The following is a 27,597-nucleotide window of genomic DNA, read 5'->3' as shown; positions in this document are numbered from 1 at the left end:
CGGAAATGAGCTGTAGGTTTTACTGAGCATCTTACAGAACCAGCCACAGTTCTTCTGGACACTGTCACACTCGCTTCTTCATTTTACAGCAAAACCCAGTATCCTTCATTATGTTTTCTTTTTTAATCTGAAAAGTGGTCTGTTATGTAATATGCTGCTCAGATACAAAATTTTTTTTCCTGTAACATTTAATTTTGTGCTGGAAAACGAACGTTTGGACTCTAAAATGTTTTTGTATTGACTCGATAATGTAGAAGTCATCAAACAGAAATCTATCGCAAAAGTTTTTATGAAAAAAAAAATTAGGGGGCTAAGACTTTTGCACAGTACTGTACATTTCAAGTATATATCAAGTCAAAAGTTTGGAATACAGTATCAATGTGTTCTAGTGACTTTCACGCCCATCCTTTGCCTTATTTCTTTGGTATCCTATAAGCAGATTTTATGTGACTCCTCCATGTAGATAAACTGTAAAAAAAAAAAAAAAAAAAAATTATAACTATCCTTTTATTTCAAAAGCCATTTGGGATGCAAACTTTCCACTCAATGTAACTATACACGAGAATGTGTGCTCCGTGATGTGCCCATTACACTGATCTGGAGATCTGCTCCACGGGTAAGCTGAGGAAGACCTGGAGTCTGAGGCATCACTCCAATCGTGAAGGTCTGAGCATCACTGTGCGTGTCTGGAAAAGCCTCAGCAGACACCTGCGACATGATATTTGACATAAAAAAATAAAAAAAATTAAAAATCACAACACGTACAATGCAGTTCATTCACATACCCGTCACTACACTGCATTCATTTAAACTTAATCAAACCAAAGCTGTTTTCTGAAGCACTCTTAATCTCATTTGTGCAATGTGAAGAAAATAACTGCACAGAAAAGCAACTTGAGTTAATGAATAAATCCCTCAAGTATCTCATTCGACATAATGTTAGTCATTCTCACATATCTACATTTATCTTCATTCGAACTCAAAGGCACGATAATTTCACTTATAAACCGCCGCTGTCTTGTTCGAACACATCAAAAAATTTACTGCAGCATTTTATACACCAACAATTTTAAACTGCAGTGATCAACACTTTTCTTGCAAGAACACATCCTTTAAAGGAGGTGAAAAGTTAATTCGAAAGAAAGAATTTATTGTTCCAAGAACGATGAAGGTCGAGCTGATGTCTCAAATACTTGGAACAAAAGGTTTATCATCTGAGTGGATTGGATTTAGGCCCTGTCCACATGGCAACGGATTCAGGCTACGTTTACATTACGTCGAATCAGCGGATCATCAGATTAATGTTCTTAAAACGATTCGCGTTTACACTAAAACCGTTAGCCGTGCACACAGCAATACCAATACACGGATACGCTCGGCTCCGCAGGCATCCTGCGCTCCAAATCACTCCGCCCTGAACAGCGAGTGCCCTCTGGAGGGTGCGCACTCCGGCCCTGCGCAGCTCACACAGCGCGCGAGTGAAGTGCACAAGCCACGATTCGGGACTGAGCCGCTGTGTGTGTGATCCCAGCGCACATCACTTACTACTTGCAAGTGGAAGGATGGCAAGCCTAAAGACAATCATAACTACACAATGGGCAGTATTTGCATCAGGATTTGCAGTATTTTCATACTTTTATACTCTTTAATGAAAGGTGATACAAGGCGGAAGTCCGCGCCGTTTTTCAGCAGTCGCGTCACATGACCAACACCAGCGAATCAGGAAGGTGGAGGTCACAGTGACGTTGTCCAATGAGACGCCAGCTAGAGCTCAGCACAGCGTATCCGCGTATCTCAATGTTTACACAGCACCGGACTAGATACGATCTAGATTGAATACGTGGACGCTGGCGGATTCCCGTTTCCCGGCTTTTCCAGGTGGTTTAATGTAAACGGACAGTGCATCCGCGAAGAAAACGAGACAGATACGGTCTAATGTAAACGTAGCCTCAGGTGAATCTTATCGTTTCGGCCTGGCGTCCACATGGCACCGGCGTTTTGGGTGCCCAAAAACGAAATCTTTTGAGAACGGGTCCCAGAGTGGAAAAATCTGGCAACGGCGCCGTTGCGAAGTCGTCTGGATGAGTAGAACGGATTTGTTTACGATGACGTCACAACCACATGACTGTCAGTGCTTCACGCCGGGTAGAAGTGTAACGAACTCGATGCGAGTTGTCAACAAATCCTATAACTTGGTTCATGAAACGCGCTTACAAAATATTTTCACTGTGAATATTTATTGTGTAATGGTGCAAAGTGAGAGAGAGAGAGAGAGAGAGAGAGAGAGAGAGAGAGAGAGAGAGAAAGAGAGTGTGAGAGAATAGCCCTTAGGGCAGAGTCTTTAGTCCAAACACTGCAGAAGCAGTACCAAACCGCGCACCGCCCGTGCGCTTTCCAAAAACAAAAACAATCCCGCCAGCAAAAATAGGAAAAAAAAAAAAAGGAGCGATCTCACCTCTTCAGATGTTGGTTTAACCCTTTGGTGACTGACCCCTTGAAAATGGTTCCTCCAGGAACGATGACATTTCAGTTGTCAAGACAACGGAAAAACTAAAATACAAGAACATTTTGTTTTGTGCACAAGAGCATTGTGACGTATCTTTCTGTTTTTGTATTTTAGTTTTTCCATTGTCTTGACAACTGAAAAGTCATCGTTCCTGGAGGAACCATTTTCAAGGGGTCAGTCACCAAAGGGTTAAGTCCGACAATACATTCCTCAAAAAGGGCGTAGAAGAACAAAGTAATCCATCAACGTGTAGCATTCAATTTATTCCGGACCATTAAAGAATTCTGGAGGATATCAGAATGTTAGCGTACCGGCTTCCATCTACCCCCATTCATTCCTCTTTCTGCGTCTGTTTTACGCAACTGATTAATAATCAAAACTTTATGTGGCTGATGCTACAGAAGGGGTTTATGCGCATGCGTCTACTTCTTCTATTGTTCTGGTGTCTCCGATGGGACCGTCTTACAGCGCACGTAGAGGTGTGGCATGTGTATTGCATCGTTTTCAGCAAGTGTTGCGTTGCCATATGTACCTGAAATTTTACTGATCCGTTGCCCATGTGGACGCGATATTTAAAAAAAAAAAAAATCTCGTTGCCGTTGTCGTATGGATGTAGCCTTAGTATTAAATTGGGTTATCTGACACAAACTGATGTTTAGAGAGGAAGTTAAAAAGAAGAAAGGAAGAAATTAGACCAGAATGGAATTGAGGAGAACTAGAAAAGAAGAAAGGATGGTTCAGGAGTGAAGAGATATCATGTTGTTCTTTAATTTAAGAACGAATTCCTATTCTGAATATCCAGATACGCCAAGATCGGGTCCATCCTGACTTTAGGAAAGAACCAACCGGCATCTTCTCTTCACAAGGCTGACTCAGATATTTACAGAAATAGACATAAAATGGATTTACACTCTAGAGTGTAGCCAAAAGAGATAAGGATTGTGAAATGAGGTGCCAATTGCAACAGCCAGGGGTGCCGTGTGTGTGTGTGTGTGTGTGTGTGTGTGTGTGTGTGTGTGTGGGGGGGAGTTAGGACGATTCTAAGGGCCCAGCATTGACAGAGGGCCCTCAGGGGACAATATTAATATTATTACCATGTGTAAGTGAATTTAATAAAAAATATCTTGAATAATTTTGTCTCTTAAAACGAGCAAATATAACAACCTTCTGGTTTGGGTTTCCATTTTCCGCAAAATTATTAGAATAGATAGTCTTTATATTTCACCCCTCTCCTTATTCATGAGGCTTGTGTAGGCGGAGCCAGAGCGTGATACCACGTTAGGGTTGTTGCTTTCCGATCAAGCACTAATGTTAGCTGCACATGGGAGAAGCAGAATTGATGGTGAACCATCAGTAGATTGACACCATCATGAAGAAGTCAGGTTACCAGAAATGTAAAGGGGGGGTGCAATATTATATTCTAAATCATAGGGCCCAAAATTTCTAGCAGCGCCCGTGGCAACAGCTATGATTTTGAGTCACACACAATAGTTTTAGTCATTTGATAGTTTTAGTCTCAATTTAGTTATAGTCAATGGAGCTGAACAGTTTTAGTCAATACCATAACCGTCAAGACTAAAATTAAGCAAATCATTCAAAGGGAAGTGGTACATTTAGTACCGTTTCTCTAGCACATTTATTATATTGCATACACTTAATAAAAGTAAAAGTCATTTCAGTGACATCAGGCTAGTTTGTCCCTGCTAGTGTTCCATTAGTGGAAGAAGATACTACAAAAAAAAAGTAGTTTTTAATCGAAGGGATAATAAACCTTTCATTAAAATAAAGTCAGTGTGGTTGAAAATGGTGCTAAAGTTTCTAAATGAGTTAACAGAATCTAAAAAGCTAAAACTTAGCATCCACAGAGAGAGCAGAGAAGGAATGCAACAGAGCATACAGCAAGCAGCGCACTCTGATCACTTCCATGTATAAATGCCTTAGAAAACAGTTCTCAAAGATGAAGTGGGGAGCTCTGTCCAACAGACTGATTGAGATTTTAATCCGAATTTATTTACAAAAACGTCCTTACCTTTTGTTATAGATTTCAGATGCAAGGATAACTTTTTATTTTAGTTGTTGTCATGGAGAATGTTATAAAAAAAAAAAAAAAATTAAAAAAATTCAAAAATAAAGTTAAGGGCACAAATTCTGCTCTTTATACTTAAAATGAGACACTTTGATCATACAGAACAAAGACAGTTGTGTGTGTGTGTGTTTAACCTGAAACTGGAAGGCGTCTCTCTGAGTGCCTCTCCCATAGTGACGGTACCACACAGTGCCCTCATTGACGTCCCGCTGAGTAAACGAAGAGATTGGTATTGTATCTCTGCCCTCTGGAAAAGCCTGCCAGGCCTCCACTGGACCATCGGCTGCCATGGAGACCAACACGATCTCACCTACAAGTGTGTGCACACACACACACACACACACACACACACACACAAAATAACAAAATTCTAGAGTAACTGTAGTTACTAATACAACCCTGATTCCAAAAAAGTTGGGACCCTGTGTAAAACTTAAGTGTGATGATTTGTGAATCCTTTTTGAATTGAACACAATACAAAGATATTTAATGTTAAACTGAAAAACTTTTTTTTTTTTTGTAAATATACACTCATTCTGAAATTGATGCCTGCAACATGTTCCAAAAAAGTTGGGACAGAGGCATGTTTACCGCTGTATTACATCACCTTTTCTTTTAACAACACTCACTAACTGAGGACACCAATTGTTAAAGTTTCAAACACGATATTCTTTCCTATTCTTGCTTACAACTTCAGTTGCTCAACAGTCCTGTTTACATATTTTCTGCTTCATAACGCGCCACACGTTTTCAATCGGAGGAAGGCAGGTCAGTTTAGCACTCACACTCTTACTACAGAGCCATGCTGTTATAACATGCAGAGAACGTGGCCTGGCATTATTGTGCTGGAATAAGCAGGGATGTCCCTGAAAAAGATGTCTGGATGGCAGCGTATGTTGCTGTAAAACTTGTGTGCACCTTTCAGCACATACAGGTGCCTTCACAGATGTGCATTGTGCAAGTTACTATTGTCATGGGCACTAATACAGTGGTGCTTGAAAGTTTGTGAACCCTTAAGAATTTTCTATATTTCTGCATAAATATGACCTAAAACATCATCAGGTTTTCACACAAGTCCTAAAAGTAGATAAAGAGAAGCCAGTTAAACAAATGAGACAAAAATATTATACGTGGTCATTTATTTATTGAGGAAAATGATCCAATATTACATATCTGTGAGTGCCAAAAGTATGTGAACCTTTGCTTTCAGTATCTGGTGTGACCCCCTTGTGCAGCAATAACTGCAACTAAATGTTTCCGGTAACTGTTGATCAGTCCTGCACACCGGCTTGGAGGAATTTTAGCCCGTTCCTCCATACAGAACAGCTTCAACTCTGGGATGTTGGTGGGTTTCCTCACATGAACTGCTCGCTTCAGGTCCTTCCACAACATTTCAACTGGATTAAGGTCAGGACTTTGACTTGGCCATTCCAAAACATTCACTTTATTCTTCTTTAACCATTCCTTGATAGAACGACTTGTGCGCTTAGGGTCGTTGTCTTGCTGCACGACCCACCTTCTCTTGAGATTCAGTTCATGGACAGATGTCCTGACATTTTCCTTTAGAATTCGCTGATATAATTCAGAATTCATTGTTCCATCAATGATGGCAAGCCGTCCTGGCCCAGATGCAGCAAAACAGGCCCAAACCATGATACTACCACCACCATGTTTCACAGATGGGATAAGGTTCTTATGCTGGAATGCAGTGTTTTCCTTTCTCCAAACATAACACTTCTCATTTAAACCAAAAAGTTCTATTTTGTTCTCATCCATCCACAAAACATTTTTCCAATAGCCTTCTGGCTTGTCCATGTGATCTTTAGCAAACTGCAGACAAGCAGCAATGTTCTTTTTGGAGAGCAGTGGCTTTCTCCTTGCAACCCTGCCATGCACACCATTGTTGTTCAGTGTTCTCCTGATGGTGGACTCATGAACATTAGCCAATGTGAGAGAGGCCTTCAGTTGCTTAGAAGTTACCCTGGGGTCCTTTGTGACCTCGCCGACTATTGCACACCTTGCTCTTGGAGTGATCTTTGTTGGTCGACCACTCCTGAGGAGGGTAGCAATGGTCTTGAATTTCCTCCATTTGTACACAATCTGTCTGACTGTGGATTGGTGGAGTCCAAACTCTTTAGAGATGGTTTTGTAACCTTTTTCCAGCCTGATGAGCATCAACAACGCTTTTTCTGAGGCCCTCAGAAATCTCCTTTGTTCGTACCATGATACACTTCCACAAACACATGTTGTGAAGATCAGACTTTGATAGATCCCTGTTCTTTAAATAAAAACAGGGTGCCCACTCACACCTGATTGTCATCCCATTGATTGAAAACACCTGACTCTAATTTCACCTTCAAGTTAACTGCTAATCCTAGAGGTTCACATACTTTTGCCACTCACATATGTAATATTGGATCATTTTCCTCAGTAAATAAATGACCAAGTATAATATTTTTGTCTCATTTGTTTAACTGGGTTCTCTTTATCTACTTTTAGGACTTGTGTGAAAATCTGATGATGTTTTAGGTCAAATTTATGCAGAAATATAGAAAATTCTAAAGGGTTCACAAACTTTCAAGCACCACTGTACACTCCCATACCATCACAGATGCTGGCTTTTGAACTTTGTGCTGGTAACAATCTGGCTGGTCCTTTTCCTTTTTAGCCTGGTGGACACAATGTCCATGATTTCCAAAAACAATTCAAACTGTGGTCTCGTCAGACCACAGCGCACTTTTACACTTTGCATCAGTCTGTCTCACATGAGCCCGGGCCCAGAGAATCCAGCAATGTTTCTGGTGATACAAGGCTGATATGTGGCTTACTTGCATTTGTAGATGCAGTGATGAACTGTTTACCAACGATGGTTTTGTGAAGTGTTCCTGAGCCCATTTAGTAATGTCCTCTTTTAAAGCAGTGTCGCCTGAAGGATCAAAGGTCTTGACTGTTTCTGAGATTCCCACTGACTCTTAACTTGATTGCTCACAGCACACTGCTGAAGTACATTTTTCATATCATCACTCAAACCAAGAAGGATGCAAACTTTTGCCCTCAACACTACTGATGAGAGTATCCACGGTCCTGTTTTCAGAATGACCGCGCCACCTTTTGCCTGAAAACAAGTGCTGGTACCAAATTGGAAAAGTTAGTGATACCATCCCTGTGTCCGAAATGGCTCCCTATTCACTATATAGTAATGACGGCATTTTGTAGTGCTGTCCGAAACAATAGTGAGGATGATTACACCCTATATAGTGCACTCAAAGTATCCCACAATGCATCATGAAAAGTAGTGTACAACCGATGGTCACTAACCAAGCAGTATATCCCATCATGCATTGCAGTCGCGCTGAAAGAAATCAAATTAAAAGTCTCGAATTTGATTTAATAAAAGGCAGCGGCAAAGAAGAAAGTATTCAGCCTTGATTGAAAAGAACTGAAAGATGCAGGTACTTTGTATTGATTAATGTGGGGAAATATGCTCAGTATAATATGTATTTATCACAAAAATACATGCATGTATTTATTATTTTGAAAACCCACCCGCTGACTGATCTGGCACGTTTTAATTGTGCGACAGTAATGACGTAAATACCAGCGCGACAGATTAGTGTCTGAAAGTTTTTTAATTTCATCAATGAGCTCACTATATAGTCCTCTATATAGTAATTCCCTATATAGTGAGTAGGGAGTAGTAGACGAGTGAGTGATTTCGGACACAGGGTAAGGGAATTTGGCCTCTGTGTCACCTCATATTGCTGCCCGGTTAATCAGGAAGTCATGGGTTACAGTTTGAAAGTTCCTATACGCACTCTAAGCAACTCAAAGATGTACAATTTAAAATGGAAACATGTTTCGGTTACATTGTGTTCACGATCATTTCCAGGGGTGCCAATAATGGCGGCACATGTATTTTTGTTGAAAATAATTATTTGGTTTTCTCTGAATACATTTATTTCAATTAAAGGTTGGCTTTTTCTCATTTTTTTCAGTGTGAGATGAAGCGACTTCACCAAAAGTTGGATCTTTTTTCTCACCCTTTTTACCAATAATTTTTACCAATAATGCCAATAATTGTGGAGAGCACTATAGAGTGAACGATTTCAGACACAGGGCATGATTAAAAGTTGCTGTGTTGCATTTTGCTTGCCAAAAAAAGGGCACAATTTTCTTTACTTCCCCAAAGAGTAAAGTACAACAAAAGAAGAGGTCTGTGGCTCAAGGGCATCCACAGAGAGGACGAAAATAGTCAACTGTGGGATTGAATGGACATTCAGCCCCTATTTCTGGTATTTTTCTATATAATGACGCTGACTGTTGGTCAGCAAAGACATAACACAATTGCTTGCCTGACTGGCCATAAAGTTTGGGCTCCTAACAGCTAATAAACAAGACTATGTTCTTACTTTATGCTGTTAAATAGGCAACTACCTTGGAATTTGCATTTACTGCTAATTAAATTAGAGGGAGTGTTTTCACCCCAAAAGGGGCGGGGTCATTACGCAAAGGCAAAGTACCCGGATGTGTTGCTCTTATGAATAGACAGTTAACGCAATAAACTATTGAGCCAGATTTGGAGAAATGATTTTCTTACGCTGTTGTACTATACTGTACCGTCTTGATGAAAAGAAAACTGACTGAATGAACAATCTAAGCCATATCTTGCAAAAATGAAACTGTCGTTATGTGAAACATACACAAAGCAAGTGTAAATAGTTCACAGAAGCTCTGAAAGGGAGAAGCTGAGGTGATGCGTGGTACCGTATTGGGGCTGTCCGCTGTCAGACTGGATGGTGTAGAGGATCTCAGAGTCACTGGCTCCTTTATACTCAGCCTTGAGATGTTTCTTGGACAGCTGCACCATCCCTCCTTCTCTCACCCAGGTCTTAGGAATTGAGCGCATGTGAGGAGCAAGTCCCTTCTACAGAAACAAATCACAAAAACTGTTAGCATTTAATGCCATAACGGTGTGTTTTATATCAGTCACGAGCAATTTCACAATAATGTACTATCATTGGATAGTGTAAAATCAATAGAAGATGGAATGCATTAGTTAGTTGGCTGTATGAACTCATCCACTGTTTGGGTTTATGGATACCCCAGACCCTTTCAATCAGCTAAGAGATACTTAATTACTTGATATCAACTGCTAATAAACATGACATGCTTCAGCCAACCACCACTGGTCCAGAACGCCACTGCATGACTTGTTTTCAATCTCTCATAAGTTTTCATTTTCTACAAATAATTTTCCACAGTGTGTTTTTCCCCCAGGTTTATTTTAGTGCTACGATCCTGGATTAACCCAAGTTTTATTTTCTGTAATTGCTTATAACATCCATCCATCCATCCATCCATCCATCCATCCATCCATCCATCCATCCATCCATCCATCCATTTTCTGTAGCCGCTTATCCTGTTCTACAGGGTCGTAGGCAAGCTGGAGCCTATCCCAGCTGACTATGGGCGAGAGGCGGGGTACACCCTGGACAAGTCGCCAGGTTATCGAAGGGCTGGCACAGAGACAAACAACCATTCACATTCACACCTACAGTCAATTTAGAGCCACCAGTTAACCTAACCTGCATGTCTTTGGACTGTGGGGGAAACCGGAGCACCCGGAGGAAACCCATGCAGACACGGGGAGAACATGCAAACTCCACACAGAAAGGCCCTTGCCGGCCACTGGGCTCGAACCAAAGACCTTCTTGCTGTGAGGCGATAGTGCTAACCACTACACCACCATGCCACCCCTGCTTATAACATATGAACCATTAAATATTTCATTATTATATGCGTTGATATTGTTTTATGGTCATTACAGATATTATGACCTTCCATTTCAAAATTCCTCTTTGAAATTTGGGAAGCTTGAAGCTTAAATGTGCCCCCCCCAAACTGCTGGTCAAAAAGGAAAACAAACAAACGTTTAAAACCTCTGAACCAAAGTCAATTTGACCAAACAGAAACTTAATGTACTGCTCTTTTCTTTTATTTTTGTAATACTTCTTTTCACACAAGGCCACTTTATACTTAAAGGGTTCCTCCAGCGGATTTATTCTCAAATTTATTTTAAGTAGTTGCAGATTTCAAAAATCAAGCTTTCATTTTCAGAGACCAAATGGTGTTCCAGAAAAAGTCATTTTCTTTGAAATGTCAGATGGGCTTCCTGTGGTGGTGACACACGCGATGGCGTCATGTAATGGTCACTTGGAACAACTCAGCTGTTCTCGGTTTACATCGTAGTTTTGCTAATTTTACAAGTATTTTTACTGAAGTTATCAGTTTTTAAAAAAGTACACTACCGTTCAAAAGTTTGGGGTCACCCAGACAATTTTGTGTTTTCCATGAAAAGTCACACTTTTATTTACCACCATAAGTTGTAAAATGAATAGAAAATATAGTCAAGACATTTTTCTGGCCATTTTGAGCATTTAATCGACCCCACAAATGTGATGCTCCAGAAACTCAATCTGCTCAAAGGAAGGTCAGTTTTATAGCTTCTCTAAAGAGCTCAACTGTTTTCAGCTGTGCTAACATGATTGTACAAGGGTTTTCTAATCATCCATTAGCCTTCTGAGGCAATGAGCAAACACATTGTACCATTAGAACACTGGAGTGAGAGTTGCTGGAAATGGGCCTCTATACACCTATGGAGATATTGCACCAAAAACCAGACATTTGCAGCTAGAATAGTCATTTACCACATTAGCCATGTATAGAGTGGATTTCTGATTAGTTTAAAGTGATCTTCATTGAAAAGAACAGTGCTTTTCTTTCAAAAATAAGGACATTTCAAAGTGACCCCAAACTTTTGAACGGTAGTGTATGCCTCATTGTGTAGCATATAATATATATATATTTTTTTCATTAATGTGCCACACACACTTTTCTGTAGATAATGTGAAAAAGATTTTGTAGCGCGAGGTCTCATGTCTGATCCAGTTTCTTGCAGTGACACTCTGCTACAGCTGATCAAGCACACTTTGCATTTTCTCTGTAGAAATGCAGTCTAGTTCCAGCTTGTGCTTTCTTTTTAGCATCATTGTGGCATTTATATGCTACACAATGAGGCATACTTATTTAAAAACTGATAAATTCGGTAAAATACTTGTAAAACTAGCAAAACTATGATGTAAACAGAGAATATAAACAGCTGAGTTGCTCCAAGCGACCGCTACATGATGTCATCGCATATGTCACCACCGCAGGAAGCCCATCTGGCATTTTAAAGAAAATTCATTTTTTCGAACACTATTTGAGCTCCGAAATGAAAGCTTGGTTTTTGAAATCTGCGACTACTTTTACTTAAAATAAGTTTGAGAATAAATCCGCTGGAGGATCCCTTAAAAAAAATAAAATAAAACAAGTCAAGAAAATCAAAAGAAGTGAAAATGAAGAAAGATGAGAGTTGAGATTTAAAAGAGGACAGTAGTGGGACTGCAGCGTAGGAGGGGTATTCCACACAAATCCATTTTGCTGTAAACACTATGTGTGAGAGAGCTTAAGCTCAATAAACTAAACTCATTATAGAAGAATACATCCTTCCATTATCTCTCACTTCCACCACATCCTGATCAGATTACTGAGACATCCCTTAGATTCCAGTCCGTGTCTTGCCTTTTTTTTATTTTATTTTTTTTAGGTGCTTTAAAAATCTCCTTTCAGATATCATCCGCTGCTCAGGAGATAATCAAAAGCTCAGAAGGATGGTGAGATGAAAGCCCAGAGGGAACACCTTGGCAGAACTTCTAACATAACTGCACTCAGGCAGACCTGCAACATTCACAGTGGCTCAGGTGTGATGAGATGGTGCACGTTCTGGGGATGAAGAATTATAATTTTTCAAAACCATACAATTTCATGTGGAACAAACTCTGGCATTATAATTAACATCCAAAAAATATCGTGCCACAAAAATGTGAGGTGAAATCAATGATGAATAGAGTGTCAAAAGTCTATGGTCTGAGGGCATGTTCACACTTGGCCTGAATATCCGAGTTTGCACCCGGGACCAATTCTGGTCTTGGGTTGTGGCAGAGTTCAGTCACATATTTGCTTTCAAATAAAAGAACTCCTGAAATATCGATCAAAATGGTAGGCACTAGGTTCCATTTGCTGGGTTTGTTTTTTATTATTATTATTTTCCTTTGGTCCCAACACTCTGGATCTATATATCAGTAAAGCATTCCATATCCATAACAACCCTTTCCTCTCAATCACAAAACTTGAAACAAGAAGTAATATGACAAATTGAATCAATCACATTTATCGGCAAGCAGTGCTGAAAGCGGAAAGCTTCCATCTTATATCTGGTTATATCTGTCATGGTTTGGTTGAAGCATGCCCCAGACTACGGTTTTCAAAAGGATAATGGGTTGGTTCTCAGTAGAGACAGATTAATATAGGAGTTTTAAGAACAATAGCCATCCATTATCCATAACCGCTTATCCTGTGCAGGGTCGCGGGTAAGCTGGAGCCTATTCCAGCCGACTATGGGCGAGAGGAAGGGTACACGGTGGACAAGTCACCAGATCATTGCACGGCTGACACACAGACAACCATTCACACTCACATTCACACCTACGGTCAATTTCGAGCCACCAATTAGCTTGACCTGCGTGTCTTTTGGACTGTGGGAGAAACCGGAGCACCTGGAAGAAACCCATGCAGACACAGGGAGAACATGCAAACTCCACACAGAAAGGCCCCCTTTGGCCACTGGGCTCGGACCCAGAACCTTCTTCCTGTGAGGCGACAGTGCTAACCACTACACCACTGTGTCGCCCCTAAGAACGCTATCCATTTTGATATTTGAAGAATTAAAAATCTGATTATAGAATCAGCCGATGATTTTTTTTTCCACAAACACATTAGATTTTTCCTAACATTTGTTAAGAGTTCTCACTACGATAACATATGATGCAATTTAAACACTAGAACTGTGTAGTAAACTCACTATAGAATACCCCCTGCTTACGAGCCTGTCATGTAAGGGAATAAGTTGAATCATCTCCCCTTTGAAACACTGAACCAGGATTATTTTCCTTCATGCACATTTTCAGGTGGTATAGTGCAACTGTGTAAAGCTTCATCAAAATCCATCAAACCGTTTAGGAGGAGTTGCGCTTACAAGACACATGGACAGACGGATGGATGGACAGGGTGATTCCTATACCCCCCCAAACTTTGTTTGCAGGGGTATAATAAACTTTTAGTCAGAAATAGTACTTTGAACAAAAATGCAACAAAATATACTAAAGTTTTGAAAAATAAAAGTAAAACAGAGAAAAATACAAAATCGTTTTTAAAAAAAATCTCAGGTCCATTATGTTCCAAACACTTGTGCTGCCAAAAGTGGAGTTGCAGCGGGCCCTCTGATGGACAAGCTGTGCAACGACACTCATTTTCCATTTCGCAGTTTCTTTAATAGTCCTTTATTGGCCTTTATAAATGTCGATAACAACTTATCAGCAATTAGTTCATATTGGCCGATAATATCAGCATGCTGATTTATTGGTCAGGCTTTAGTTCTCAGGACAGCTCCCAGGATTGATAATGACATTCATAATTTCACCAAAAGTAGTGTCGGATTTCTTGGGTGAGGGTGTGAAAACAAGCTACAGAATGCCGCAACAGAAACAAGGTTGCCCTTATCGTTAGAAGATCATGAGTTTGAATCATTACATTAATGGCATTTAGCAGACGCTCTTATCCAGAGCGACATACAACATTCCCAGAGCAGTTGCCTTAGGTGCCTTGCTCAAGGGCACTTCAGCCATTCCTGCTGGTCCAGGGAATTGAACCAGCGACCTTATGGTCCAAAAGCTGTTTCTCTAACCATGGCTTATCCTGTTAATGCTACAGCCACCTGTGGCTGGGAGCCTAAGGAGCAAAACTGGCCATGCTCTCCAGATGGCCGAGAAAGACTTGTCAATCACAATTGTAGACATCAATGAACTCATGTGGAAGTGGGTAGATAGCCTTTTCCTCTGAATTAGAAAGAAAAAAGAAAAGCAAGCACAACTTTATTCATCACACACTGGTGAAATTCCTCTCTGCATTTAACCCATCTGAAGCAGTGAACACACATGTGAGCAATGAGCACACACACACATACCCAGAGCAGTGGGCAGCCATGCTAACAGTGTCCAGGGAGCAGTTGGGAGTTAGGTGCCTCACTCAAGGGCACCTCAGCCCAAAGCCGTCCCATATTAACCTAACCGCATGTCTTTGGACTGTGGGGGAAACCGGAGCACCCGGAGGAAACCCACGCAGACACGGGGAGAACATACAAACTCCACACAGAAAGGCCCTCACCAGCCACTGGGCTTGAACCCAGAACTTTCTTGCTGTGAGGCGACCGTGCTAACCACTACACCACCGTGCCGCTCACGAAGGGAGAAAATGTAACTTAACAAATTTGTGCTCTGGTGCACTTCCTAGGACACAGTAGAAACCGACCATGCCATCAATTCAGAGTTGATCTCTTTCAAGGAGGCTTGCCAAGACCTTCATGGCCTTAATCAGGGCTTAAATAGATTAAATCCCCACTACTAGCCAACAAAACACCCTGCTTTGCTTCAAAAAGTCCAATACCTTTCCACTATTTAATTGCTTTTAATCAAAAGCTTTCTACCCTCCTTTTCATTGTGACCAAACTGAATGAGTACCTGCTCTTGTTCCCGGAGTAAAATCCTCTGCATCCCAAACTGAAGCTGCAATCAGTCAACGAACTGCTGGCCCATTGTTGTTTTATGGCTGGAGTCTCTCACACACTCATGATTTCATTTACCGAGTCCAAAGCTTCATTGTGTAATTCAATGAATCAGGAATAAAAACCTCAGAAAGCTTTTTTTTTTCAAAAGAGATAATGTAGTTTTATGTTCAGGAACTATGGTGAAAGGTAATTTGATAAATATAAAGGGAAATCCATGAATGAGTGTGAAGAGAAAGGCACTAGAGCCTGAAGCGACAAAAAGAAAAGACAAGAGGAGACATTGGTGGTTGGACCACGACCAAAGGGGGAAACACTCCTATCAGTCTAGACATCAGTGGGGCTGAGGGCAACACGTGTCTGATCTTGTTCCGGAAGCTGACAGCATCTGAATGAGTGAGACTTGATGATAGCATTTTTTTTTTTGTGTGTGTGTGTGTGTGTGTGTGTGTGTGTGTAAGGACTCTGCCAAACGTGTCGTTTGAGGACCACTTACGATGTGACATCATCTACCGTTGACAAGTGTAAAGTTGGACATGCCCCTAAGGACACGATGGTGACACCAAATAAATACTGCTTCTTTTCTTTTTTAAATTGTATTAGGAATATATTATCTCATTATCTCTAGCCGCTTTATCCTGTTCTGCAGGGTCGCAGGCAAGCTGGAGCCTATCCCAGCTAACTACGGGTGAAAGGCGGGGTACACCCTGGACAAGTCGCCAGGTCATCACAGGGCTGACACATAGACACAGACAACCATTCACATTCACACCTACGGTCAATTTAGAGTCACCAGTTAACCTAACCTGCATGTCTTTGGACTGTGGGGGAAACCGGAGCACCCGGAGGAAACCCACGCGGACACGGGGAGAACATGCAAACTCCACACAGAAAGGCCCTCGCCGGCCACGGGGCTCGAACCCGGACCTTCTTGCTGTGAGGCGACAGCGCTAACCACTTCACCACCGTGCCGCCCCTTGTATTAGGAATATCTAATTTTTTTTCCTCATCAGAGGAAAAAAAAAAAAAAAACCTCAAGTCCGACATCCTCAATGAACTGGCTTTCCCACCAAGCCAAGTATATTTGCGATTTGTCTAACCATTGCTTTACTTCAATAACTAGAAAAGTCCATTTTTCAGGTACCTCCCATATTGCCAGAATGAGGAGTCAAAACTGTAGATGCTACGGCTAAACTTTAAATGTTGCCAAATCTATAAAAGACTTTCAATAAAGTATTATACATAAAATTTTTTATAGATGGGAACAAAACTAATCATATCAAAAAGCTGTTCCATAGTGATTCCAGCACGAGTTATACGTACCTATGAACGAATTTTAAAATATTAACAAGTTCAATAGTCAAAATAACCAACAACCCACTGTATTTTATAAATAGTTTGCCTATAAAATAAAGCAACTCCATACTACTAGAAAGAAAAGAGCTGAATCTAGTGGTCACAGGTGATAAGTCATAATCCTCCAGATTGATAACAACTGCCTACCCTCTGAGCAATGTTGGCATGGACGAGGACATTCTGGTAGCTGTGTCCATCGTTGATCTGCAGAAGAAATCTGTCTTGCTCTCCACTGGTGCCATCGTGAACGTACTGTAGTTGCTCACGCACCAGCTCTTCCAGCTTAAAACGGGACACCTGCCCATCTCCATGGACTCGAGTCAGGCGGCCATGTTGAGGAGGCTCCAGAACCATTAAGAGAACATCTTGAGGGTTGTCGTAGTCTTCGATGTGAAGAACAGACCTGGTAAGGACGAACGTTTCACCGGGCTCAATGTAAATGGGTTGGTTTGTTACCATTACAGGTGGCTGTGGGAGAGAAACGAACCGTAAAATTAACATCATTTGAGGAGAGCATTAGAAGAAACTCTTTCAAGATGAAGCAATGAGAACAGTTATGAGTATACACAATGAAAGGTTTCAGGATATGATGTTTGTGACAAGATCGTCCAGCACCTACTTAAAGGTCCAGACTCAAAATGTTTCATATGGAGTTGCCATTAAAGGGATAGTTCGGGATTTTTGACATGAATCTATATGGTATCCCCGTCAGCAGTGTCGTGCATCCACACTGACTTACCCCCGACAGTGTTCTGTGAGCCTAGATATTGTACAGTGTTGGTCAGTGCACAAGTAGTTCCGGCAGGTTTCCTGGGGTCTGCAAAGTAACACATTTTTCTTCTCAAAACAGCTCGTGTTCGAATGAGTGATTTATTAGCATAACAAAACCCTTGTAGTCCAAAAAGTCACACCTTGTAATTGCTTGGGGCTACTTTCTCTCAATAGCGATCAGTGCGCGCTGTCACTGTTAACAGTTGTGTGCGAGCTAGCCAACAACTTTCATTAGTTGTTCGACAGTGTTTAGCAGCAGCAAATTGCTTTCCTCCTCAGTATACAAGTGCGCTTCCATGGCAGGGAAAAAGAAACTACCACTGCTGCCTATGTAGTGCCCTATTTATACAAATAGGAGTCATTCAGGATTCAGCCATGACACGGAGCAAAAACATGGCTGAATCCTGAATGACTCCTATTTGTATAAATAGGGCACTACATAGGCAGCAGTGGTAGTTTCTTTTTCCCTGCCATGGAAGCGCACTTGTATACTGAGGAGGAAAGCAATTTGCTGCTGCTAAACACTGTCGAACAACTAATGAAAGTTGTTGGCTAGCTCGCACACAACTGTTAACAGTGACAGCGCGCACTGATCGCTATTGAGAGAAAGTAGCCCCAAGCAATTACAAGGTGTGACTTTTTGGACTACAAGGGTTTTGTTATGCTAATAAATCACTCATTCGAACACGAGCTGTTTTGAGAAGAAAAATGTGTTACTTTGCAGACCCCAGGAAACCTGCCGGAACTACTTGTGCACTGACCAACACTGTACAATATCTAGGCTCACAGAACACTGTCGGGGGTAAGTCAGTGTGGATGCACGACACTGCTGACGGGGATACCATATAGATTCATGTCAAAAATCCCGAACTATCCCTTTAACCAGCATGATGTAACCCAGAGGTATTAAAAGTACCCTTACTGCATTAATTATATCATAGCACATAAGAATATAAGCAAATTCAACTAACATTTAAATAATATTGGCTGATGTTGAGTGGTATATCAGATATATTCCATTCAGCTAGCATGATATTGAACTCATCTTTGACTCGTTCAGTATCATGCTAGCTGAATGGAATATATCTGATATACCACGAAAAAAAGCCAGCCAAGATGATTATCATTAGACCTACACATTTGATGGAACAAACCTGGCAGCCATGTTTGTTTACAAATTGTCACAGTCACTCGCTAGCTAGCTATTACAAGTTTTACGTGTAATGCGCATCTTATAGCATTTTCAATTCACTGTGACCGTTTACCGTGGGTGCCGCTAGCAAACAAAGAAATGCTTCTGCGCATGGGCAGCAGAAAACGCTCTCACTCGCATCAGCTCCGACGTGTGACGTCATGTTGTCTTGGCCACCATGCAATATCGTCAACCATATTCGACGCTCATTCTCCATTGGGTAGAGTGACGTAATACACAAAGGAAAGTGATATGCTAACAATATTGCATGCTATCAAAACAAATGAATGAAACCAGCTAGAAAGGAATACATGTTTTTATTCCATCAAAAAAGTGTCCTATATGTATAATAATTCCCTTTATTTTAAGTGTTTTTAAACTAATATCAGACTACTGAGCCTATTTCTAAACATTTACACTCATTTTAAGCTTAAAAATATTTTAGAGCACATTCTATAGTGAATATTTCTTAAATCAATTTCAAGTCTCTAGAAATAAAGCTTAATGGGCTTATATTTCTTCTATAATTATCTCATAATGAGAAATATAAAATATCTTTGCTGGCTAAGAAATAATTATTTGGAGTACAAATTCTTTACTCAAGTAGAATCGCAGTTGGGCGGCACGGTGGTGTAGTGGTTAGCGCTGTCGCCTCACACCAAGAAGGTCCTGGGTTCGAGCCCTGGGGCCGGCGAGGGCCTTTCTGTGTGGAGTTTGCATATTCTCCCCGTGTCCGCGTGGGTTTCCTCCGGGTGCTCCGGTTTCCCCCACAGTCCAAAGACATGCAGGTTAGGTTAACTGGTGACTCTAAATTGACCGTAGGTGTGAATGTGAGTGTGAATGGTTGTCTGTGTCTATGTGTCAGCCCTGTGATGACCTGGCGACTTGTCCAGGGTGTACCCCGCCTTTCGCCCGTAGTCAGCTGGGATAGGCTCCAGCTTGCCTGCAACCCTGTAGAAGGATAAAGCGGCTAGAGATAATGAGATGAGAATGAGATGAGAATCGCAGTTACTTGCTGAAATAAATACTGTACTAAAGCTGAAGTAAGGCTTCAAAATTTACTCAAAGCATGGAAATAAATGCAACGACTTGAGTTACTGATGGTAAATTAGTGCCTTTTCCACCAAGGAAGCAGGAAAAGTGTTATGTCTAACCAAGAACAGCTTTACTGCTAATCTCAAAATGTTTGCTAGCATGATAATAAACACTGAAGACCCAAACTAGCTGACTGCTAATACAAGTGTACATTAGGGTGGTCCCCAAATTTTTTTTTAGGATTTTGTTATGACCACCTTACCTTTTATTTACATTGCCTAAAAGAAGTTATCGTGCGAAATTTGATTAAGATTGAACAATGTTTAGAGGTGCCACAAAGCCATTAAAGTGTTCACTCAAAACACAATATAAAATAATGTGGCTTATTAACTGTTTCATATTAATACAAACAATACAGTAATATAACTTCCTGTGTTCAAAGTAACAATAGCTATTACTTGTCTGTGATCATCTAAACCCTTCGGTATTATGGTATCTTGTGGAGATAAAAGAACACACTAAGGCTAAATCCACACGACAACGAGATTTTTTTTTAGCGGGTAAAAAAAATATTGCGTCCACATGGGCAACGGATCAGTAAAATATCAGGTACATATGGCAACGCAATGCTTGCTGAAAACGGTGCAATATACATGCCACACCTCTACGTGCGCTGTAAGACGGTCCCATCGGAGACACCAGAACAATAGAAGAAGTAGGACGCATGCGCATAAACCCCTTCTTCTACCCGGTGTGAATGAGTGAGTGCTGCTTGTTCTAGTCATGTGGTTGTGATGTCATCGTAAACAAATCCGTTCTACTCATCCAGACGACTTCGCAATGGTGCCGTTGCCAGATTTTTCCACTCTGGAAACCGTTCTCAAAAAATATCGTTTTGGGGCACCCAAAACGCCGGTGCCGTGTGGACGCCAGGCCAAAATGATAAAAAAAATTTTTATCGGATTCACCTGAATCCGTTGCCATGTGGACAGGGCCTAAGGACTTCCCTAGCAGAAGGAAGCTTTCTCCCAAACAGTTCCTTGGAAGTGGGACCAATTAACCAAACATAATTGTCCTTTCTGGTTTTGTGCTTTGCACCACCGGTACTACTTGTATTACTGTTGCTAGCCATCTGAAAAACATAGAAAGAAAAACATTCACAACTTCATCAGCATATTACGATCAGTGCTCATTGTTTAAGAACGCCTTAGTGCATGAAAGTTAACCTTCTATCAGTCTATAAACTCTTCCTGCCTCTTCTTTTTCATAGAAGTGGCATATTCCCTCTAGAACTGACTTTTTGGGGGTTCGAGATCTTCTCTGCAACAGTCTACGCACCAACTAATGTTAATGGCTTAACCCGATTTGCAACCTCGTGTGGCACCTCTAAATATTAACCAATTTTTTCTGAAATTTTGCTTGTTGCCTTCTTTTAGCCTATGTAAAAAAATGGTAGGGTGGTCGGAATGTTTTGGTAAAAAAAAATTTTCCCATACATTTCGGGACCACCCTAGTGTACATGTACCCATATATGGCAGTAAATAGATATAGCAATGGGTATTAGAGATCTCCTTCTTGCTGTCAGATCTGTTAAGTTTTAGATATGTTAGAAATTTAGATCTTGTCTGATGCAAACAAGTCAGCTTTTGACTGTTAAAGACAACAGTAGTGATGTAGTGTTTAGTGTAGATGATTTTAATATGTAATGAAAATGAAATGAAAGAAAACCTCAAGTAGAGATAATTTTACTTTGTTACTTCCTATCTTCGATATTACTGCCCTTTAGCATTAGTGGATGGAAGGAGAATAAGAGGAGGATGGATCATGGGGTTTTGCTCCAAGGAGAAGCATGTTAATCTCTTTTTATGACTGGCTTATGCTGTGAGCTGAAGAAGACCACCCAGAAACATCCCACATGTCACAGCTAGTGCCTGAAAGTAGATAAGAGTCTAATTAAAATAGCCTTAAGAGATTTTATCAAAACACAAAGTGTGAAAGTAAAGAAATCCGTGCAGCTTTGGAAGAGGAAGACGGAAGTTTTACTGCAAGCAAAACAAACAGAAAGGGGTTAAAACTATAATGATGCTCTTAATCGCTAGCTGAGATCCACTTTGAATGTTCACGGAATTGGAATAATCTTAATGGCTCAAGCTGCGAGTGAAAAACTGAAGTGATTGTGTGTGACTGACTTCATAAATGAATATAAATCGCAATACAGCAGGTAATTAGCTTGATAGTACGTTAAATTACGTGGATAAAATATGCACATATACCAGGTGTAACTATGCATGGAAATTGGTTTGACTTCTGTACACATTATCATATTCACTTGTGATTTATATTCATTTTATGAAAGGAATTGGTTCATAATTAGTCTAGAAGCCAATATGTAATATCACGACTAAATCTGACACAAACAGTTTTTAAAATGTTTGGCTTGTTAGTGGAGAAAATGACAAGTTTATAGTTTAACATTTTATATGTTCAATATTTTGAGCTTAATGATATTGGGGGTTTATGTATCTTTTTTAAACAAGAGTGCTCGCAGCATAATATCCCCCGCGACAATATATTGCAAATGAAATTGCAATATGCGTATTACTGTCCTATAACAAAGCCTTCTGCCAAGTTTCGTGAAATTCCTCCAAAAATTGTGAGAGGAGTTGATTTCAGAAGGTGAGTACCCTTCCTGGGACGGACAGATGGACATCGCCATGACAATCTCCCTTCGAGCCTTTCAGCCAGCGGGGGATAAAAATTGTGAGGGAAGTTGATTTCAGAAAGCAAGCACACCTTGATGAAATTGCCAAAGTACAAGTTTGTTAATAATCAAGGGCATAACTCTGGTAAAGTTTGCCCAAATTAAACAAAATTGTAATATGCGTATTACTGTCCTATAACAAAGCCTTCTGCCAAGTTTCGTGAAATTCCTCCAAAAATTGTGAGAGAAGTTGTTTTTCAGAAGGTCAGTTCCCTTTCCTGGGACGGACAGCCAGACAGATGGAAGTCGCCATGACATAATCCCCCTTTGGGCCTTTTGGCCAGCGGGGGATAAAACATTTTTAAAAAAAATTTCTGAAGTAGAACTTTCAGCAAAACATTGTCAAAATTATCGGCACTCGAAAAGTGATATTTGGTGGAGAGAACAGCAGCACCGAGCCTAGTCCTCAAATATCTAAACAGAATGGAGGCACTTTTAAAGGAACTTGATCCTTAATCCTCTTGATTTCCAGCTATGTAGGTTTGTGCATGTTGCGCTTCGACTCAGACCACAAGTTACAGCAAAGTTCTAATCCTGAGACCCAGATGGTCACGGACTAGATCCCACAACCAGTTTTGCATGTATGAACTAAGGAACTATGTATGTATCGATCTAGCTATCTATAGTGCTCTCCACAATTATTGGCATCCCTTGTAAAGATTAGTAAAAAGGGTGAGAAAAAAAGATCCAACTTTTGGTGAAGTCGCTTCATCTCACATGGAAAAAAATGAGAAAAAGCCAACCTTTAATTGAAATAAATGTATTCAGAGAAAAAACAAATAATTATCTCATCTCATTATCTGTAGCCGCTTTATCCTGTTCTACAGGGTCGCAGGCAAGCTGGAGCCTATCCCAGCTGACTACGGGCGAAAGGCGGGGTACACCCTGGACAAGTCGCCAGGTCATCACAGGGCTGACACATAGACACAGACAACCATTCACACTCACATTCACACCTACGGTCAATTTAGAGTCACCAGTTAACCTAACCTGCATGTCTTTGGACTGTGGGGGAAACCGGAGCACCCGGAGGAAACCCACGCGGACACGAGGAGAACATGCAAACTCCACACAGAAAGGCCTTCACCAACCACGGGGCTCAAACCCGGACCTTCTTGCTTTGAGGCGACAGCGCTAACCACTACACCACCGTGCCGCCCCACTGAAACATGTTTCCATTTTAAATTGTACAGCTTTGAGTTGATTGGAGTGCGTATAAGAACTTCCAAACTGTATCCCATGACTTCCTGATTAACCGGGGAACAAATATGAGGTGACACAGAGGCCAAATTCCCTTACCCTGTGTCCGAAATCACTCACTCGTTTACTACTCACTATATAGGGAATTACTATATAGAGGACTATATAGTGAGCTCATTGATGAAATTAAAAAACACTTTCGGGACACTAGTCCGTCGCGCTGGTATTTATGTCATTACTGTCGCACAATTAAAACGTGCCAGATCAGTCAGCTGGTGGGTTTTCAAAATAATAAATACATGCATGTATTTTTGTGATAAATATATATTATACTGAGTGTATTTCCCCACATTAATCAATACAAAGTACTTTGTGTCTGCTGCATCTTTCAGTTCTTTTAAATCAAGGCTGAATACTTTCTTCTTTGCCGCTGCCTTTTATTAAATCAAATTTGAGGCTTTTGATTTGATTTCTTTCAGGGCGACCGCAATGCATGATGGGATATATTGCTTGGTTAGTAACCATCGGTTGTACACTACTTTTCGTGATGCATTGTGGGATATATAGGGTGTAATAATGCTCACTATACATTCGGACAGCACTACAAAATGGCGGCCTCGCTATATAGTCCACTATATAGTGAATAGGGAGTGATTTCGGACACAGGGAATGTCATCCATCAACATTAATTGATTAAATTAACAACTTTAATGAATGAATGAATGAATTAATTAATTAAAGGTAGGATTTTTCTCTTTTTTTCCCCCCAGTGCGAGATGAAGCTACTTCACCAAAAAGTGGATTTCTCTCTAACCCTTTTTACTAATCTTTACAAAGGGTGCCAATAATCATGGCGCTCTCATTCTCTCTCTCCACGAATGACATCAACAGGGATGCCTCTGCCACAGGTCTAGTCCTTCTTGTTATTAATATGTATGCCCTTAAATTATTTTTGTATTTAATATATATATATATATATATATATATATATATATATATATATATATATATATAAATAAAATGTGTATAGTGCATAATTGTATATAATATATAAGCATAATTATGATATGGGTGTCTGTGTACGTATGGATGTGTATAGTTATATATGTGTATATGTATGTACTGTATATATGTATTGTATGTGTGTATATATGCATAGCATAAGTATTTATACATATGATTTGATTTGGTCGATATTATACCATGTTGGTATGTCTTGGTATGTTATGTTTTTTTGTTGTTGTTGTTGATTTTGCTTTCTTTTGTATATATAGTTTATTATGGCGGAAAGTGACGTTTGATTAGCGATGGTATAGAGGGTTAGGATTTGATAAGTTATTTACTTCTTCCTAATCCTTTCCGAACATTATTATGTTATTGCCTTGTGGCTACGCTATTCTGTTTATGACTATGTTTTGATGATTGCATTTTTTATTTCTTGTTATATCTTCTTTACTGTTCGGAATCAATCAATCAATCAATCAATCAATCAAAATACTTCAAACAGGAAGGAAGCTACTGAAGAAAAATTATCAGACATTTGACCTTGCTGTGACCTTGACCCTGTTTGGATCAGTTCTAAAATCTAATCAGCTCATCTGCTGGGAGTAATAATCATTTCATATAAAATCATGCAAACATTCAACCACTTGCTCTTGAGAAACCGCACTAATGAGAATCTCAGGATCTCATAATGTCTCCTCCAGAGAGAATCAAGTGACAAGTTTGAATTGTTGCCTTTATTCCTTATTTGCTAGTTTATTTTTGTCCATTCTCTTGAAGAAACCAGTAGGTCCGGAGCAGACTGTATGTGAGGTCATTTGCATACACATCAGGGACAAAAATTTCACTGGAATGGGTTTGCATGTGTGCGCGTGTACATCCCTGCTCCATCAATTTATATGTGCATATAGATGAATATAAAGAAACTGACTATGTTTAACGTTATACTGTACACTATGCTTGGTTGAAAATTCCAATGTAATTTTATCCAAGGCTTAATCCATGCATGCAAAACCTAAATATATATATTTATTGTCATGCATTTACCAAGTTTTCATTTCACACTTTAATAGAACATATAATGTCATTGTCATGGCAGTGAGCCTTTCAATTTAATGAAGGCTCAAGCAGCCAAATTAACATTTTACAATTTGGACAAGTAAATGTTCCCTAAGCTAGGATCTCTCTCTCTCGGAGACTTGTTCACCAAATATAAGCAATAACTCCTTCCTCAGCAAAAGATCAAATGATAAACATTTCACAGTACCACACTGCTCCTGGAGATCGTTCAAATGTATTCAATTCTGAAGCCGCAGTAATATATTTTCAGGGGTTATGGTATTCTGATCCTGCAGTGGCCTCCAGTCCAGAGAGCTTGAGTTTCTCCAAGTGTGTATGGTAAGTGAGTATGAGGTTACATGAGGTCAGACTGATGCATAGATAGTCCTCGGGAGACTGCAGATACAAGTGATATATTTAGGAAGTGTAATCAGATGACAGGAAGGAGGGCATCGGAAAGAAAGAAGCAATCTGTTATTCTCCAAAAATGTCAGTGAGTTCCTGTAGACAGCTCTGAGTGAAGTTTAAGAAGCATTCGATCGATATGGGATCCTGATCAGAGTGGGATTACGTTTACACACGAGTGTCTGAACTAATGCAATCAAACCACCATTACTTACCCAAATATTTTATGTACTTTGTGTGTGTGTGTGTGTGTGTGTGTGTGTGTGTGTGTGTTTGGGCAAGTACCTGCTGAGACACAGCCTGTAAATTAACAGTCTGCGGCTGAGAGAACAGCTGTGGATCCGCCGCTCTCAAAGTGAACTGGTCAGTCCTAAAATAATAATAATAATTTCATAAATTTCAATATTATTTTAAGGCTTATTGTGTTTAACTCTTTACCCCTTAAAGCAGTTGCTACAGCCACCCTTGGTGGCAAGTGTATATACTGTTCACCCTTAGAACATATTTACAAGAAAAAAAGTCTAAAGACAAGGTTTTAGACAAGGTGTCATATGTCGTCATTATGGGATATACACACGGGGTCGTCATATGTCGTCATTAAGGGGTAAAGAGTTAAATGTGTGAACATAAGGAGCTGAGAAAGAAAGACAGACAGAAAAAAAGTTTAAATGTAACCTTATTGACCACTGCCTGTGGTATATATATGTAGGTAGGTGTGTGTGTGTGTGTGTGTGTGTGTGTGTTTTATTGCAGTAATTAAAGCTCATGACTTTTCTCTCTCTCTCACACACACACACACACACACACACACACACACACACACACACACACACCCCTTCTGTACTACTACTATCTTACTATATACTACTGTTATTTATCAATGTATTTTAGGGCTTTAAGTGAAAATCAATACTTAATTAATTAACCTTCCATGAGGAAAAAAATGTGTGCTATTTTGACCTTCCAAGTACTTATTAATCGCAAGGATAGTGACTGATTTTTTTTTTCATTTTCCCCAGCTACTAAACACTTCAGTTCAGTGATTCTCACATGCTCTTCATATATTAAAGTTACTTTAAAAAGTTACTTATTAAAAATGTGCATGAATTCAAAAGAACAAGAGTGATGTGGCTGGCTTTTGAATGAAATGCAAAATAAAAAAAAAAAATACATGATTTAATGTTCAAGTCATCAAACTGCTATGACAGATGTCCACTCACTTGGTTTGGGTTGCGGTGTGGATGAAGCGCACAGCTCGGTTTTTCACTTGCGAGAGGGTGAATGTGTCATCCCTGTGCAGCATTCTCTCTCGCCCGTTCTCCAGCACCATTAACTGGCCGTTACTTGGAGGCTGTAACAGCTGCAGTAGCAAGCTCTCTGATTGGCTGTCTGAGTCTTTGACTGACAGAAGCGCAGGGTCCAGAGGGGTCGCTCCACCCATAGAGACCAGAAATGAACCGTTGATGTGGAGAGATGGCGCATGGGTGTTTGCTTTAAAAAATAT

General features: G+C 40.2%; 1 protein-coding gene across 2 annotated transcripts in view; it reads right to left on the bottom strand.

Annotated features, from left to right (window-relative positions):
• Window positions 1–27,597, bottom strand: part of fras1 (Fraser extracellular matrix complex subunit 1) — a 311,268-nt gene that overhangs the window by 91,618 nt on the left and 192,053 nt on the right. For both annotated transcript variants that reach the window (XM_060907238.1, XM_060907239.1), the window contains 6 exons: window positions 27,314–27,584; window positions 26,379–26,463; window positions 16,816–17,136; window positions 9,357–9,516; window positions 4,727–4,902; window positions 592–708 (listed from right to left, as the gene is read on the bottom strand). In XM_060907238.1, coding sequence (XP_060763221.1) covers window positions 592–708; window positions 4,727–4,902; window positions 9,357–9,516; window positions 16,816–17,136; window positions 26,379–26,463; window positions 27,314–27,584 — 1,130 coding nt within the window. The remainder of the gene's footprint in view (window positions 1–591; window positions 709–4,726; window positions 4,903–9,356; window positions 9,517–16,815; window positions 17,137–26,378; window positions 26,464–27,313; window positions 27,585–27,597) is intronic.

The sequence above is a fragment of the Neoarius graeffei genome, chromosome 24 (genome assembly GCF_027579695.1).
Source record: "Neoarius graeffei isolate fNeoGra1 chromosome 24, fNeoGra1.pri, whole genome shotgun sequence".
In the NCBI taxonomy this organism is placed as follows: Eukaryota; Metazoa; Chordata; class Actinopteri; order Siluriformes; family Ariidae; genus Neoarius; species Neoarius graeffei.
Note: the sequence above shows the minus strand (reverse complement) of the source record. Positions and strands in the feature narration are given on the sequence as shown.